The 15,936-nt window shown below is 41.3% G+C and overlaps 1 protein-coding gene across 1 annotated transcript; it reads right to left on the bottom strand.

Annotated features, from left to right (window-relative positions):
* Nucleotides 1-1,246: 1,246 nt before the first annotated feature.
* Nucleotides 1,247-15,822, bottom strand: cdc42ep1a (CDC42 effector protein (Rho GTPase binding) 1a). Its single transcript, XM_072667993.1, has 3 exons — nucleotides 15,632-15,822; nucleotides 7,077-9,593; nucleotides 1,247-3,293 (listed from the first exon to the last, which is right to left on the bottom strand). The coding sequence occupies exons 2-3, from the start codon at nucleotides 7,528-7,530 to the stop codon at nucleotides 2,647-2,649; spliced, it is 1,101 nt and encodes a 366-aa protein (XP_072524094.1). The 5' UTR covers nucleotides 7,531-9,593; nucleotides 15,632-15,822; the 3' UTR covers nucleotides 1,247-2,646.
* Nucleotides 15,823-15,936: the final 114 nt, after the last annotated feature.

Genomic DNA, 15,936 nt, shown 5'->3' with positions numbered 1-15,936 from the left:
GTAACATTTTTATCTTCAATGACAGCTTCAAAATCCTGTTGACGCTTCATTGACCTGTAATATTGAGAATAGTATTGCTGTTATTGCTACTCTGGGCTTGGCACGCTGCTAACTGCAATCTGTAACTTTGGAGAAGTGGACAGGAGAACACTCATGAGGAGTGCTTAAGACTGCATAACCCAATTTGTTTCAGATTTGTGTGAAATCCTGTAATATTACGCAGCCGTCTCAATCCACATGCTTCTTTCAATTTCGGTTCTGCATCTCTCAGCTCATTCAGAAAAACAAATGACACTTCTTGTCTGTAGGGGGAGCACAGTAGCAAGAAATGTCAAAGTCTGTACAGGGAGCACAGTAGCAAGAAATGTCAAAGTCTGTACAGGGAGCACAGTAGCAAGAAATGTCAAAGTCTGTACAGGGAGCACAGTAGCAAGAAATGCCAATTCTCCATAGTGTTGGAGAGTTACTACTACTACAGTACTGCTTTACTACCACCTACGTAGTGTACTAACAGCACACACTGATATCAGAGTAAGTTAAGCTTATCTTTGTTAAAGTAAGTTTTGTTAAAGCTTTACTTTAGTTTTAATAAATCATTTACAAGTTGCAGACAATGTAAAAAGGATCACCTGGCTCATGTGACATAACTTTCTGCAGTAGGATTCTGATAAAAAAAATTTATGTAAGTCACCAGTTTTGTAGATTCCTGCCCCTTGAGTCAAACAGATGGTTTGTGGGACTGTCAGACTACAATCCCTTGCCTCTTTTGAGATTTGGAATGCCACTAAACAGGGAGAGAGAGAACTCGAAGGAGAGAACTTGAAGGCAAGTACAGAGGGGAAGTCTGGGAGTGTCTTTCTTTTCCAGTGGGGCTGATCTGCAGATGGATGATGTTTTGGACTGAGTCTTGTCAGCCAATGTCTTTAACTTAAACCTTTAAATTAAGTTTTAAAACTGACCTACTATCATATTTAGTTTGTAAAACATAATTGGTTATTTAACCGTTTTCAGTTCAATATTACTATTCTACTTTCAGCTTTCTACTTTTCAGCTAAGGATTTGCATTTTCTCTTTAGATTTGTAGATTTTCTCAGGCCCTAATAGGTGCATATAGTGCACATAGAGCAAACTCACGTCCTTCGCTTTCAGCATTGTGCACTAATTGTACAACTCCACCAATTCAGGGACGTTTTTAGCTGTAGTACAGCAGTACAGTAATTCCAATCATTCATGTAAATAGTGTTCATTCATGTTTGCTGTTGTCTTTATTTTATTTTTTATTAGAAACAGTTGGTATTTTTATAAGAATACATTAGGACTTTGTGTATTTCCTGTGCAAAAAGAGCACATTCGTATATCTGCAGTATACAACAACATTGAGAAGTCAACTCCTCTGTCATAATATAAAAAAATTCTACAAACATCATATAAGCTATCATAATCCACAGCTCTGGTGTGCCAAACAAATACTGTTATAAAGATATTCTCATGACAAAACTTGAGTGTTTTATAATTTCGTTATAAGGTTATTTGTGGTTGCAAATATTTATTGCTTAATAAACTAAATGAGAAACAGAGAAAATTCCAGAACTATAAAAAATATCTTTCTTTTTTTCCCTGATGATTTGCCCAGAAATCACAGCTCACAGCATCAGAGGTTATTGCATAAATCTGAATAATAAAACTTTTGCTTTCCTGTTATATCTGTTTTGAATAAGGCTTAAAAATCAAAGTCTAAATGAAGGATAATAAATGTGTAATAAACCACTCAAATGCACCAAGAGCACTGGTGTAAAAAATAGAGAGTATACCGTAAGTTACCATTCAGAAATAGTTCATATTTTTCAGGTTATTTTTTAAGCTCTCTTATAATAATAATTTGGGCTAGATGTGGAAACGACAGCATTATAAGTAGCTTAGCCCTTATGATGGAGAAAAAAAAAAAACAACAACAGCTTTACACCACCTGGCAGATAGAAAAGTATAGCGTGGCTGTCCAATAAAGAACACATATCTCTCGACTGTATCTCTGGCAGAAGGCAGCCTTGTCTGGATTTGTGCCTTTGAAATCTGGCTATTGCATATAACCAAACCTCACTCACACAAGCAGTACATATAGCAAGTCTAAACCTTAAAAGCGATTCATCATCTACACCAACATCCATTCTACATTCTCAATCTCTCATTATTCCCTCTGTAGCATCATCCACACCTCTCAGTGACCCCAACACATGCCTCATTCACCACACCGTTTTAACTACATGTCTGCTGCTCTCAGTTCAATACATGCAAACCTAGAGATAAGCTTGGTTCAACTTGAGTACAAATATGAATATGAAGATGGTCCTCTTCTTGAAATTCAAAATGTTTTATTATTTTAACCTTTTGTCCATAGTCATATTTCAACAAAGTCCGTAGCCATCATGAAACCCGGTCTTTTGTCAATCAGTTTTCAAATGTCCTTTTTTTTATTTTTTAGAAGTGTCCCACGCAGATGTATTTCATAGGTTTTGAGCACATTCATTAGACCCTCAGTACCCATTTTTGGGTCTTTTTTTGTGGTCCTTAATCAATTTCACAATACAGTGCGATTAAACTGATTTTTAAAAAGATCTGTGATAGTCTCAAGCGCATTCTTCCTTTAGGCTAGACTTTGATCTCCTCCTCTTCATCAGGGTAAGAGTAATGCCCTCTCTTTTGAGAGCTGCTCACGTCATTGTTCTTGCGCGTCCCGCTGCCATAATGACGTGCCAGCACATCCGCAGCCTTCTGAAATCTCTCAGCCTCCATGCCATGTTCTTCTGCCGTGTATGACCGCACCAGGTCACCAGGCCCTACCGTAGGCCTTTTCGGGGTTTCGCTGTTCATCACGTCCCCGCGCCCCCATTCTACACCATACAAGTGGCTCCGGCCCTCGTAATCCTCCCTCAGAAGGGAATCCACCAATGACGTTCTGGCATCCAGGTCCATTCCAGCTTTGCCATTGGCCAACCCAAACAGAGCCTCAGGCTCATGCTCGACTTCAGAGACCTCAGTGATTTCCTGTTGGTCGCCGGAGCTGTCAATCATGGCAAAAACTTCGGACATGAGGGAGGGACCAAGATCCACGGTAAAGGAGGTGATGGAGTCAGAGGGGCTGAGCTCGTCTGAGGCAGAGAAGGATGGGATGGCCGTGTCGTCTGTGAGGGAGCCGCGGTGGACCTGGGCAGAGCAGCCGGAGGGTGGTGAGCTGCCCTGAAGTAGACGTTCAGTGCGGGACAATCTGGGAAGCGTCACAAAACCAGACTCCACACCTGCGAAGAGATGGAGTAGGCAACAAGAATAGAAACATAATGTTTTTGTCATTTTATATTTCATCATTTTTGTTTCCAAAATACTGAAATAGTGAGTATATTATAACTAAAATGATTTAGATGGATAAGATGTGTTTTTCACAGTGCCCTTCATATTATTATTCACTCCTTTGAATATTTCTCCTTTTATTGCTTTTATAAATGGAACCATGGTCAATATAATTTGGCTTTTTTGACAAGAATAAAAAAAAGCTCTTTAATATCAAAGTAAAAATAGATTTCTACAAAGTAATGTCAATTACATTACACTACATTACATTACTAAAGTAAATCATCTATAATAAATAGTTGTAATTATATAGCTATAATAATAGTCTCACAATTAGTGAAATGGGGATCACCTGAGTGCAGTGAATGTCTCTCAAGTGATCGGTCCAGTCACTAGCAGGGTGCCAAGTCATGGTTAATCAGTGTTCCTGGCTACAATAAAACTCAATGAAGACCAAAGAACCCTCTACACAACTCAGAGAAAGGACTACTGAACAGTTTAAGTCAGGAGATGTATACAAAATATGGCACATGTGTAAATCTGCTTATAGCAGAGTGACCATGCAAGTAAAAGTAAAAGTGAGGGAGGCCTCCAAGACACATACAGCTACTCTGAGGGAGTTAAATTGATGCTGCCATCAGCATGCTTAATGGTGGGCATGGTATGTAGGTCGTGTTGTGCAGTGTTTGGTGTCTGCCAAATATAGTGTCTAGTGTAGTGTCTGGGCTGATCTGACCAAATGACATTCTTCCAGTTGACCTCGGACTCTCACGTATGCCTCTGGGTGAACTGTAGTGGAGATATAACTCTCTTTGCTGCTCTCCCTTAAAAGCTTTGACTGGTGAAAAATCCGGGCTACAGCTGCCGTATGCAGAGTCTCTCCCATCTCAGCTGCTGAGTAGTCATAGGTGTCTTGATGGCCTCCCTCACTAGTCTTCTTCTGATACGGTCACTCAGTTTGTGAGGACGGCCTGCTCTAAGCAGATTTACACATGTGCCATAGTCTTTACATTTCCTAATGATGGATTTGACTTTAGGGGATGTTCAGTGACTTGGATTATTTTTTGTGTCCATGTCACTGACCTACACTCTTTAATAACTTTTTGTGTAGTTTTTTTTTTGTCTTCATGGTGTATTTGTGCAGCTAGAAATATTATTTACCAGTGACTTTACCAGTGACAGGCATATTTATACTATAATCACTTGAGACACATTGTGATCTTCATTTCATTTCACTAACTGACTACTGTTCTTCTGCTGAATTAGGTCAGTCCCTTAAAACGGAGTGAATATTTATGAATATGTATCACATTACTTTGTGTTCACTTTTTTATTATTATAACCATGATCCCATTTATAAAATCCGTCTCATGCTTTATATTTAGTATCCAACCACTTCCATGTTGAAGCCTATTTACAACTTTATTTGTATTGTTTCCAGCAGATGGCAGTGAAGGCTAAGAGGCTCAGGACCATTTCAAACTTTCCTGCCAGGTTATCTAATCTCAGTGTGCTGCCAATGGCCAATAGAACTGGAGCATTAACTGTATACTCCATAAATTGAATTTATATATACAATGAAGTTTATTATGTCTTAACAGTCTTCACAAAGAGGTTCAGGTGGTGGTGAATTTGTGAGTTAAATATTTCCGTGCTGCTTGCTTAACGTAGATTTGGTCTTTGGCTTAGAACAAAAAAGGGTGGATGATTAGACATATGTCTGACTGTTATGCTGATGACGCTGTTGGCTCTAGCATCTATCAGCTGTTCTATTAAATAAATAGGACGTCTAGTTCAGTCCATACACTGCCATTCCTTCACCACTTTCAGCTCACAAATAAAGGCTAACTCAGCATGTCCAATCCCAGAGAGATCAAGTGGATGAATGGCACTGACTGTGGGCGTGTTTGTAACAATCATTTTTCAGTGAGGTTTTTTAGAAAGCTGCATCTTGACAGCACCACAGTAACTCTACACCTCTAAACACGTGGAGAAAGTGTCTAGTCTTATATATACATACATCCATAACTGTCTGGCGTGTGTGTGTGTGAGAGAGAGGCTGGTTAGTTCAGACAGTGAGGCATGGCTGGGCTTCATGTGAGTAACACTGGAATTCAGACGCTGCGTGATTTGTAGTGTCTGGATGTCTCTTATCTTGTAATGAGGTAAAGGGAGTGTGAGTGGGAGAGAATGTCCATCGCGTCGCTCAAGGTCATTATTAATTGCAGAGCGAAATTTGAAAAGTCTACAAGAAACTGCCTCGGATAATGAATCCAGCTTGGAGTGCTGACGTATTACACCTAGTACTGCATGGCAAATCTCTCTCAGAATCATTCAGTCTCCGTTTCAACTTTGTGATATGCCTCCCAACATCAGTCCAATCAATCAATTAAAGTTTATTTCTTGAAGATCTGTGCTAATGTAGCTAACAAGCCACTGAAGCCTTAGTACAAGTATTAGCTTCATGCAAACTGCTTACCTCAGTCATAACATGCTTTCAAACAGACCTGCTGAGACTTGTGGTTTTTCACACTGTAAGTTAGGGTGTTAGGGTTAGGGTGTGACAACATACTGAAATATTGAGACATTGCAGTGCAGAAATAGTGCTAGATTATAATGATACAATTATACATTTATGATTTTTTGAGCACCAGCATTTATAAATAACCAGCACTGATCAACAACACACTCCCAACATGTCATGTCTTGCACCTCCCAGCTCTAATCTCATTAGTAAATTGTGTGACAACATGGGATGCAGTCACTATTTGTCTTCATTAAAATTTGTTCACTGTATAATAAGAACACTGAACTACAACTGCAACAATCACCCCCCCACACACACACACACACACACTGTATGGCATACAGGAGTCTATAAAAGTGTGGATAAAATAAGATAGCTACAACTAATGCTTTTAGCTGCACAGGATACTTTTGAATACTTTTTAATAATGCAATGCAAAAATGTGATACTGTGCATCGTGCAGAAAAGGCATTGAATTCATTGAAGTTGTTTAACACAGTTTGGACAAGTTTGAAAACAGCCAGTGTGGTAATGTCATGTGCCTCACTCCTCCTGCCCCCCAGCTCTGAATACAGAATACAGTCAGCATTATTCTTTATTTCATTTTTGCTCAAAATACTGTGAAAATATTGAGTTTTGAATCAAATCCAGAGCTAACTTTCTCATTACAAACCTGTTCACTTTTACAGGTCACAGCATAATAATAATTTGACATCATGTTTTGGCACCTCTGCTGTGGTATGTCTAAAGTTTAATTGCATGGGAATTCACTGATCATGCTTTGGGTGTTAAAGCCAGAGAAACAGAGACCATTTCACTGGTAGAGGATCCAAGGTTTTGCCATGGCCCTTGTGGATAGACCTCAAAAGAGCAGTGTATACAGGAAGGCCTGGACATCTCACAGAACTCTTGCAAGGAATGTGGGTGACAACCCCCCCTCCTAAAAAGACTTAAGGCTGTGATACCTGCCAAAAGGGGGGTGTGATCATGCAGGGTAGGGTGAAGAATTAAGAAGTAATCTTGTTTAGAATAGTACATATTTAATATGTAAATAATAAACACGCCTTTTATAAAACAGCTCATCTTGTACTCCAATACTGTATTTACAGTATTTTGATCAGAGGTGCCCAAACCCTTGGTAACAATAGGTAAATATCCAGTGTTTTGGAGTGGTCAGAGGGTCTGTGTGGAGTTGTATTACTCTTACCGTAAGAGTACGTAGAGTCTTCAGGTGGTTTGGGTGTGCTGGGAAACAGCACCTTAACGGGGCATCCGTTGGGCGAATCCACGTCCAGACGAGGGAGGGAGATTGCGTTCTTTATGATGGGGGAAATGGGTGGAGGAGGGGGAGAAAGGTCTTTGGAGCTCCCCCGTGGCCTCTCTGGGGTTTTACGGACATGGCGCAGGGTCCGAGAAAAGAAGCCTTCGCTTTTCTCTGAGGCGGTGATGGAGTCTCCATCTCCAGCATTCCCAGCCCCTCCGTGGTTGCTAAGGAACGACGTGTCTCCGAAAACGTCGCCTCCTCTGCCCACGTGCATGGTGTGGCGGAAGTCGCCCAGAGGTGGGCTGATCATATCCGGGGTCAAATCACCCTTAAAGCGGCGCTTGCCTGATGAGTGGGACACCAGGCCCTTCAGTCCAGACAGCTTGCCCAAGTTCATGACTGCAGCGTTTTCCTGAGCTGACAATTAGAATTACTCACGCGAAAGCAACAAGAGCTCAAAAGCGCTTCGGGCTGGAGGTCCACCTATTCCAACGAAAACTCCTCGTATTCCAGCCGTTTTTCTCCTATGCAGTGAAAAGAATCTGGCCTAATCTAGACAGGAAATGATGTGCACATTACCATTCATGCAAAACTATGCCTGGCTCAGGACTCCTCAGAGCAAAACTGAAAAAAGTGCAGCTGAGAGAGATGTTTCTCAGAGAGGCTTTTTCCATGAGAACGTACACATAGCTCTTTTGTTGCTGGTTCTTGTCCATGTCCAAGACGCTCCCGTGGAGATGGATGCGAGTTGAAAATATGCATGTCCCCAATCCTGGAAACCTCGGCCGCGTATGTGGTCAGAGATGCCGGGCCGTGCAGTTGTTTTTGGGTTCCTGGCTCAGAAAACACGAGTTCAGAAATAAATCCAGCTCCAGCTGCAGATATCTTTTGCGGTTCAGGCCTGGAACCGTGGAACTCCTTCTATTTGAATCTGAGAGCGCCCACCGCTGCGTGTTGAGGAAGATCAAATGTTAAGAAAATATCTGCAAGCTTCTTTTTGTGCAAAAAAAGAAAGTGACGTGGTGCGTGTGGTATGAGTGGGTAGTGCTGAGATACAAAAATAATTGCGACGTTCCTGCTGCACAGTTAGTTATCCTGCTGATTCTAGGCTTTGGAAAACTAGGTTGTGTTCTGTGCCAAATTCTCCAGGCTGAAGTCTATTGCTGTTAAAGTGTCCAAATTCCAAATGGCTCCTTGGTCATGGACTGTAAATCACCCTATTTTGTTGTAACACATAGCATCTTGGTCATTTATTGTCAATATATCGTCCTGCGAAGAAGCAGAGTTCTTTCTTTTTGTGGAGTTTCTCAATCTGAGTGAGAGAGAATGAAAGAAACTGAAAAAAGGCAGAGCTCTTTACAATGTGCCGCCTACAATATTTAAAATATGAGGGCTTATTTATAGCCGAAAGCCCCCAAGATACTGAGTGATATCAGATAAAAGACTCGCCTCACCAACTTCATCTAAAAATGTTCTCCAACAATGCCCTGCCTCTGCTTTCTTCTGCTGTAATTTCAAGATGGAATGTGTAATGGCCATTGCTCCTTAAACATTTTGACAAAGTAGCGCACATTTACAGGCCTGTGTGTTTTTACGAGCTTTCCGCCGAGACTGGCCTCCCACACATGTTAGTTTGACTTCATTAATGAGTTATTAGGGCGCTCCAACGAGACTACGTCAGCTTTTAAACGGCCTTTTAATTCGGTCTTGTCCGTGCTCCAATTCCTGGGCTTTTAGTTCAACCGTCTCTTCTTTTAAAGAGGAGCAAGTTGTGCTTTTGCCACGCAGCAGTAGGCCTCATGCCCTCATATGGTGAAGAGCTCAGCTATGATGCTCTATTTAGCCTACAGTACTTCAACAACCCCTCTGTTTGCAGTATAACTAACTGTGCAATTCTAGACTGTGTTGATAAAGAGTCTTGAGTTGGCGTCTCCCGACAAAACCTCTCGTGTCATCCACCCACCCAAGCGTGCTTTCTGACCTAGCAGTGAAGCGTCCTTTGAGTCATGAGCATAACATCATTTGAAGTGCTTTGAGCTGTCCAGGTAAAATAAAGAAACGGCTTCTGTGTCTAATTAGCCGGACTGTGCACTGCTTTAATCCCAGTTTACTCAGTGTCCCGTTGTGGGCTGTGTTCTTTTAGGGGGGAGACCAAGGCACCCCACACAGGCTCGCTAATTTATCCCTGCATTTACACACTGTGCCCGGGCCGTAGGCTTCCCTTCTCCATGCTCAAAGTCCTACAAATCCAGGCAGCTCAGGATAAAATAAAAGGAAGATAAAGAAGGCTTTTAAAGGCAATAAAGTCAATGCGGTAATCTTCGCGACAGTCTGTCTCAAGGGGCACAAGATCGGCTTCTTAAGGATTGGTCTTGTCCTGGATTAGTGGCTAATCACCCATCTCCTCTCGTCCCTCTCTTCAATCCCCTCGGTCCTCGGCTGTCCAGAGAGTACGTGTCCCTGAGGGGAAAGATCATCGTGAATGCCATTATCAGTCTCTTTTACTGTATATTCAGTAAGAATTGATAGAATTGATATAGAATTGTTCCCCTTATTCTATGTAGAGGTGCCCAATATCTTAAGTTTGCTTCAATAGTGTTGCACTGGAGCTGCTTTATACCCTGCAAATTAGCATTATGCAAAATGCCCCACTAAACCATTACACACTCACCTATTACCACATCAGGTTTTAAAGCATAGTTAAAAACAGTTAGCGGTAGTAGCAGCCATGCATGTTATAGATAACAGTGTGTGTACGCTATCAGAAACCACATAAGCAGGTCGTTTCGAGATTACTTAACAACTCGACAGGGTTTGAAAAAAGTGTGCGATGCAATACTAAGCTGTTGGTATGAAATTCTATCCTTTATTAGCTACATTAGCCTCACAGCTCCAGTGCAAAGCTAACGAAGAAAACTTCAGAGCCTAAACACGTTTTGGCTGATCAACTACATGTTTTTAATGTTGGATGATGTCATTTGCTGCCATATTGCTGCTATTTGTGATGTACTTTTTTCTTCTTGTCTTAGCCCTGCTGCAAAAACACAGCCTGACCAACTCAAGCTGGTCAACCACTTTAGCTATTCGTTTGAGCTTGCTTGTTCTAGCTGGTCCAGCTTGACCAAACTAGTCAACCAGTATGAGCATCTCGACGACCAGCTTGGTCAAGTTGGTCATGCTGATAAACCAGCTAATCCAAAAAGAAAACACACTATGCTAATCAAGAGCTAAGTCTTAAGCTTAACCGGTTGGTATGTTTTCCCCTGGATCACCAGCAGCTTGTCAACCACCTTGACCATCAAAGACCAGCTCAGAACATCTGATACCAGCTACCAGCACACGCTGGCCATGGGCTGTGTTTTTCAGCAGAGGCCTAAACCACATCTTTCATAAAACAAAGTAAACAGAGATGCATTTAAGTTATTTCTACTCAGAAGACCGTCAATTAGCATTGCTCTGGAGGTCACAGATGCTACATGACATTTCAGCGTAATGCTCCTGAAACCACATCAAGTGGCCAGATTAGACACAGGCCTGCTGAAGCAAACACAGCATAAACCTTGTCCTGATGCAACACAAAACATACAAACAGTGCAATCACGGTGGTGCCCTGGAAAGCAGAAGGAGAAGTGCAGCCATAAGGGAGATGTGCATGTAAAACCTCTGAAACCACAAAATAATGGGACCCGTGTGTGTGAACACATTCCTGGGAACAATATCACTGGACTCCCTCTACTGAAGAGCATCCACGTCTGAGATTGGAAACACATTTGGGTTCTTCTCTCGGCATGTTCTCTCTGCAGACCAATATCACCCTGCCCGACGGTGTTCAGATATGAAGCTGCTCTAAGTGGGCACTGAAAACCTAGCCTAAGGTCTTTTCAAAAGATTCCTGTTTACTGAAATGAAGATCTGCATGAGGTTACAATCTCAAATTTCCACCAAGTTTCAGCTGATTCAGTTATTTAAGACACAGAATGAAGCTGGTTGACCAAATCACACAATACAACACAATACAACTACAACCAACATACAAGAACAGATACCCCAGATAACATGCCCATGTGTGGCCTGTGTGGTTAGCCCAACTGGGAACCACAAAGTTTTGTCTATGCGTTCCATGTTGGCCCCACATATGGCTGCCCACAGGGTCCCGCTAAGGTCAGGGATGGGACCAGAAAGGGTTATACATGGGTCCCATCTGGGTTGTACATTGCATATGGAACCTAGATGAGACCCGTGTGAGCTTGTGAACAATGAACACATGGCCCATGCCCACCTGGAATCCACCTAGACCACGTTCCACCCATGTAGGCCCCACATGAGCATGTTGGCTGGGACAGTATATCAGGTTCTTTACTTGGATTTTCAAAGTATAATTCATTAATGCACTTATTTTTACAGCCCTAATTCCTGGTATCTGATCAAGTCATGTTCAAGTCGTCTGTCCTGCTCTCCTTCTTATGGAGGTCCGCCAAATAGTTCTGACCAAACTCCCTCAGTACTCTTAAACTGAATTAACCAAGCAAGCAAACATACAAGATAACAACTCACCCAATGACCTTAGCTCAGAGACTCCCTCCCACCCAGGGTGACCACTTAATCTAAATGACATCCACAGGCCCTACAAACCAAGCTAGGCTTTTCTAACAACACGAAAGACACCGAAAACCAACTTAAACCAACTTAAACCGTCTTAAAGTTCCACTGTCTTGATAGCACATGATTTTACTGCGTAGTTGACTAATCAGATCCAGTCTACTCCATTCTTAAATATGCAATAGTGAAAATGTGATGGCTAACGTCAAGACTATTTGGCTACTAGTCAATGATACCTCATGTGAGGAATGTAGCACAGGCATGCATGGTGGTATCATGCACTTCTGGGATGGTTTGCACACAGTGAACTTTGCTACATGGTCTGTAGTGCTACTACCTTTGCACATGTTTTATACTCTAAGTGTAACTTTCCTGCTTTAAAAATATGTGTAATATACACTAATTCTTATAACTGGAAACCTTTTATGCAGCTGTAATATGAAATGTACCTTATTACTGTAATCCTTCAATAATACTGAATAAAAAGTAAAGGCTTTATCATGATAATGATTAATATTATATTTTTGCCCATCCACAGCCCTTTTTGAGACTGCATAGACAAGACCGTAAGACTTAAGGACTTGGACATCAGTAGTTGGCTATATGACAACTTTTGATTATGTGTCTAAAGGCCATTAAACTGAGCACACATCTAAATCACGTAGATAAAACATTATAAAATGTAACATTATTCACATTTCATCAGTAATCTTTTATAACCTGTAATTTTTATTTATGTTTTTTATTGAGGCTTAAACATCAGATTACTCTTGTAGCTGTCACAAAGACCACAGGCCTTAGAGACTGCTTTGTAGGCCAGAGTTGATGTTATTCAGAGGCTGTTAACTGGTAGGTGGGCAACATTGTTATATATAATTGTTATTATGATCAATTGTACTGTGTGCTCATATCATGGATGCATGTTTCTTTAAAAAACATAATTAGTCCTATAACTTTAACTGGATTTAGTGCAGTTAAATGCTGAGTGATTTTTTTTTACAGTAGTGTTAAGTATTTTTCAGCTGTCCTGTGTTATCTAGCAGCAGATCCTGAAAAGTCCTGAAAGCTGTGAGGTGGGGCCTTCCTGGATCACATCAACATGTCTTGGGAGCCCATGACCCTGTCGCCGGTTTACTGGTTGTCCTTCCTTAGGCATTCTTTGGTAGACACTAACCACTGAATACCACCCCACAGCACCCCACAGAACCTGTCTGACGTTTTGGGGATGACCCAGTCGTCTAATCATCAATATCTGGCCCTTGACAAAGGGGCTCAGATCCTAACGCTTGCACATTTTTTCTGCAGTAATCTTTGAGATCCGCAGCTGTTATGGGATTTGAATGAACTGTTCCTCTCACGGTCATTTTGCTTTTGTAGCTCTGAGATGCTCTTGTTCTTTCTTGGAGCTACATTTTACTATGTTTTCATTACATTCATCTTTTATTACTTTTTGGAAAGTTTACAACCAGTCGTTATGGTGATTTTCATGGTTTTAAATATGAAATCTTACTGTGAAGTCATGCTGTGGCATATTAGCACTAGACACAAATAGCTCTGCGTATGACAACCTCAGCATGGGGGCAGAGCATTGCTTTAAATACTTCCTTTAACAGAGTAATATTAACACAATGAAGATTTTATAAAACTGGAAAACCGACACCTCAGCAGTCGGTTTCTTAGTGCTAGCGTTTATGAGGCTTTTTAAGGCCTTATACTGACCGTGACCAGCCTGGTAGACAGCTTAGTTTTCAGAAACTGGCTGTGAAGCAAGCGATTGTTAATTTGAATAAGTAATACAAATAAAAAGTACAGTGTTTCTACAATATCTACTGCAAAACAAGCTATGAATTAATATATAGTAGTCATATTAAATTTAATATCTTTGATCTTTTCTAAATTGCAAATAAAGATAGACAGAAGTTTAGAGATTCCAGCAACTCTCACTGCTAGGGTTGCCACCACAGCCCAGTACAATCCTGGACTTCTGATCATTGGCTTGATTGTTTACTAAATTCAATGGATGGGTAGTTATGCTCACAGTGCAATCTAAAGAAGATGTCAGCTTAGCTACAGAACCTAATCTTGTGGTTATGGTGCTGCCTTTTGCCTAAATATATCACTAACTGTGTACTTTTCCAAAACCATAGTCCCTACATTTGAGGGTAATCTGAGCCAATCAAACTCCCTCTTTGTATACAAGTGATTCCATTGGATGAAAAGAAGCAGTTTAAACTTCTTAGAAATGCTAGCATATGCTTGGATTCTCCAACTTTCCAGAACAGACGAAAAGACCAGACCAAAATCCAGGACAGTTCCTGGGAAATCCTGGATGGGTCAATTTAAAGGTATAGATACATTAAAAAGACACAATGAATAAGTTAACTTAATTAGACTAAGTATCTGCTAACACCTTTCATAATATTAACTATTAATAATATTACTATTATTGTTTTACATGTGGCACTACTGATGCATTTGGTCTTTTCCAAAATTCCATCATATCATGCATCTTTAAAATGTCTTCAATTACCATCACATTACATTTCTGATATACCGTCCACCCTGATTAATCATAACATTAAAACCACCTCCCTAATATTGTGCAGGTCACCCTTGTGCTGCCAAAACAGCTCTGTCCAATTGGGGCATGGACTTCACTAGACCTCTGAAGGCGTCCTGTGGTATCTGGCACCAAGACGTTAGCAGCAGATCCTGTACGTTTCAAGATGGGGCTTTCATGGGTCGCTTCAGTGAGCATTGGGCGCCCAAGACCCTGTTGCCAGTTCACCGGTTGTCCTTTCTTAGACCACTTTTGGTAGGTACTGACCACTGCATACCAGAGAAACCCCACAAGACCTGCCTGATGTTTTGAAGATGCTCTCAGTATCTCAGATCCTTATGGGATCCTTATCCCATTTTTCCTGCTTCCAACACATCACCTACAGGAACTGCCTGTTCACTGGGTAGATCCCACACCTTGACAGATGCCATTGGAACCAGATAATCACAGATATTCACTTCACCTGTCAGGTTTTTTTTAATGTTATGGTTGATCGGTGTACATAAAGCGATCAGTTCATTTCTGAGCATACGCTGGGAACATATTTATATGGTTATATTATATTTACATAATTCTATATAGTCTGTATGGCGCTAAATCATCCAATAGAAAGAATCCAAAATTACTTAGAAGCAATCTTTGCACTGAATTCTATCCAAAGTTCTGCATTTTAGCTTCTAGTTTGCAAGGTTTCCAAGATTTGAATTAAACACAATATTTCGGGAAATATATTTTGGGGGGAATTCTTTAATGCAACAGCAATGAAAGCGTTAAATCTTCATTAGATCCCAAACTGCCCACTGTTTACTGAATTTTACTGAAAGGTGAAATCTTTACACCCGACCAACGCAGAATGCATCACCCTGTTCTGAACAAGGCTCAACCAAAGACAATGCACCCTGTACACCGTACTGCCTCATTGTACTGGCATCACTGTATCAAAGGAAGGCTTCAATATGCATGTCTCATTTTTCTTCCCTTCCTCTAACCATTTCCCCCTAGAATGGCAGCTGTTAATGGTTAATCATCTCTACATGTATAAAAATCATAACAAAAAAATGACAAAGGACCCATAAGTCATTCACACAGCCATACTTATTCCTCTTCATAACCAGTACTATACATGTATTCTCCATTACAGCTGTGGAGCCTTTTGCATATGTAGTTCATAGCCTCCTAAATCTCCAGCACTCCTGACGAGCCACCTTCCCACCTTCCCACCTTCCCTTCTTCATAAAGCTCAGCTTTAGCTGAGCCACTACTAACATTAGTCCACCCAGTTCGCCAGTTAACAGCAGTTTCAGAGCTGGGGGCAGCATTTCGTACTTTAGCAGCTTACCTGATGTGGGACGGACGATCTTCCCTCTAATTCAGGAGACGTAAGTCCATGTATGTTATAAATTCCAGCGAGCCTCCAGACTCTGACACACACACACACACACACACACTCACACACTCTGCCACTGAGGCAGCCTTCTCTGCTCTCACCATGAACCGTTGGGGCAGAAACACACACACACACACCCACCCACACCCACACTCTCTCTCTGCTCAAGTGGAGGGCGAATTTGGACAAGGGACAAAAAGGGGCGGGTTTTTCAGGCATTGAGTAAAACTCTTATTTTAGAAACGGCAGCGAGGAGC

This window comes from Salminus brasiliensis, chromosome 22, assembly GCF_030463535.1.
Source record: "Salminus brasiliensis chromosome 22, fSalBra1.hap2, whole genome shotgun sequence".
In the NCBI taxonomy this organism is placed as follows: Eukaryota; Metazoa; Chordata; class Actinopteri; order Characiformes; family Bryconidae; genus Salminus; species Salminus brasiliensis.
The sequence above is the reverse complement of the archived record's forward strand: the minus strand, read 5'-3'. Positions and strand labels throughout refer to the sequence as shown.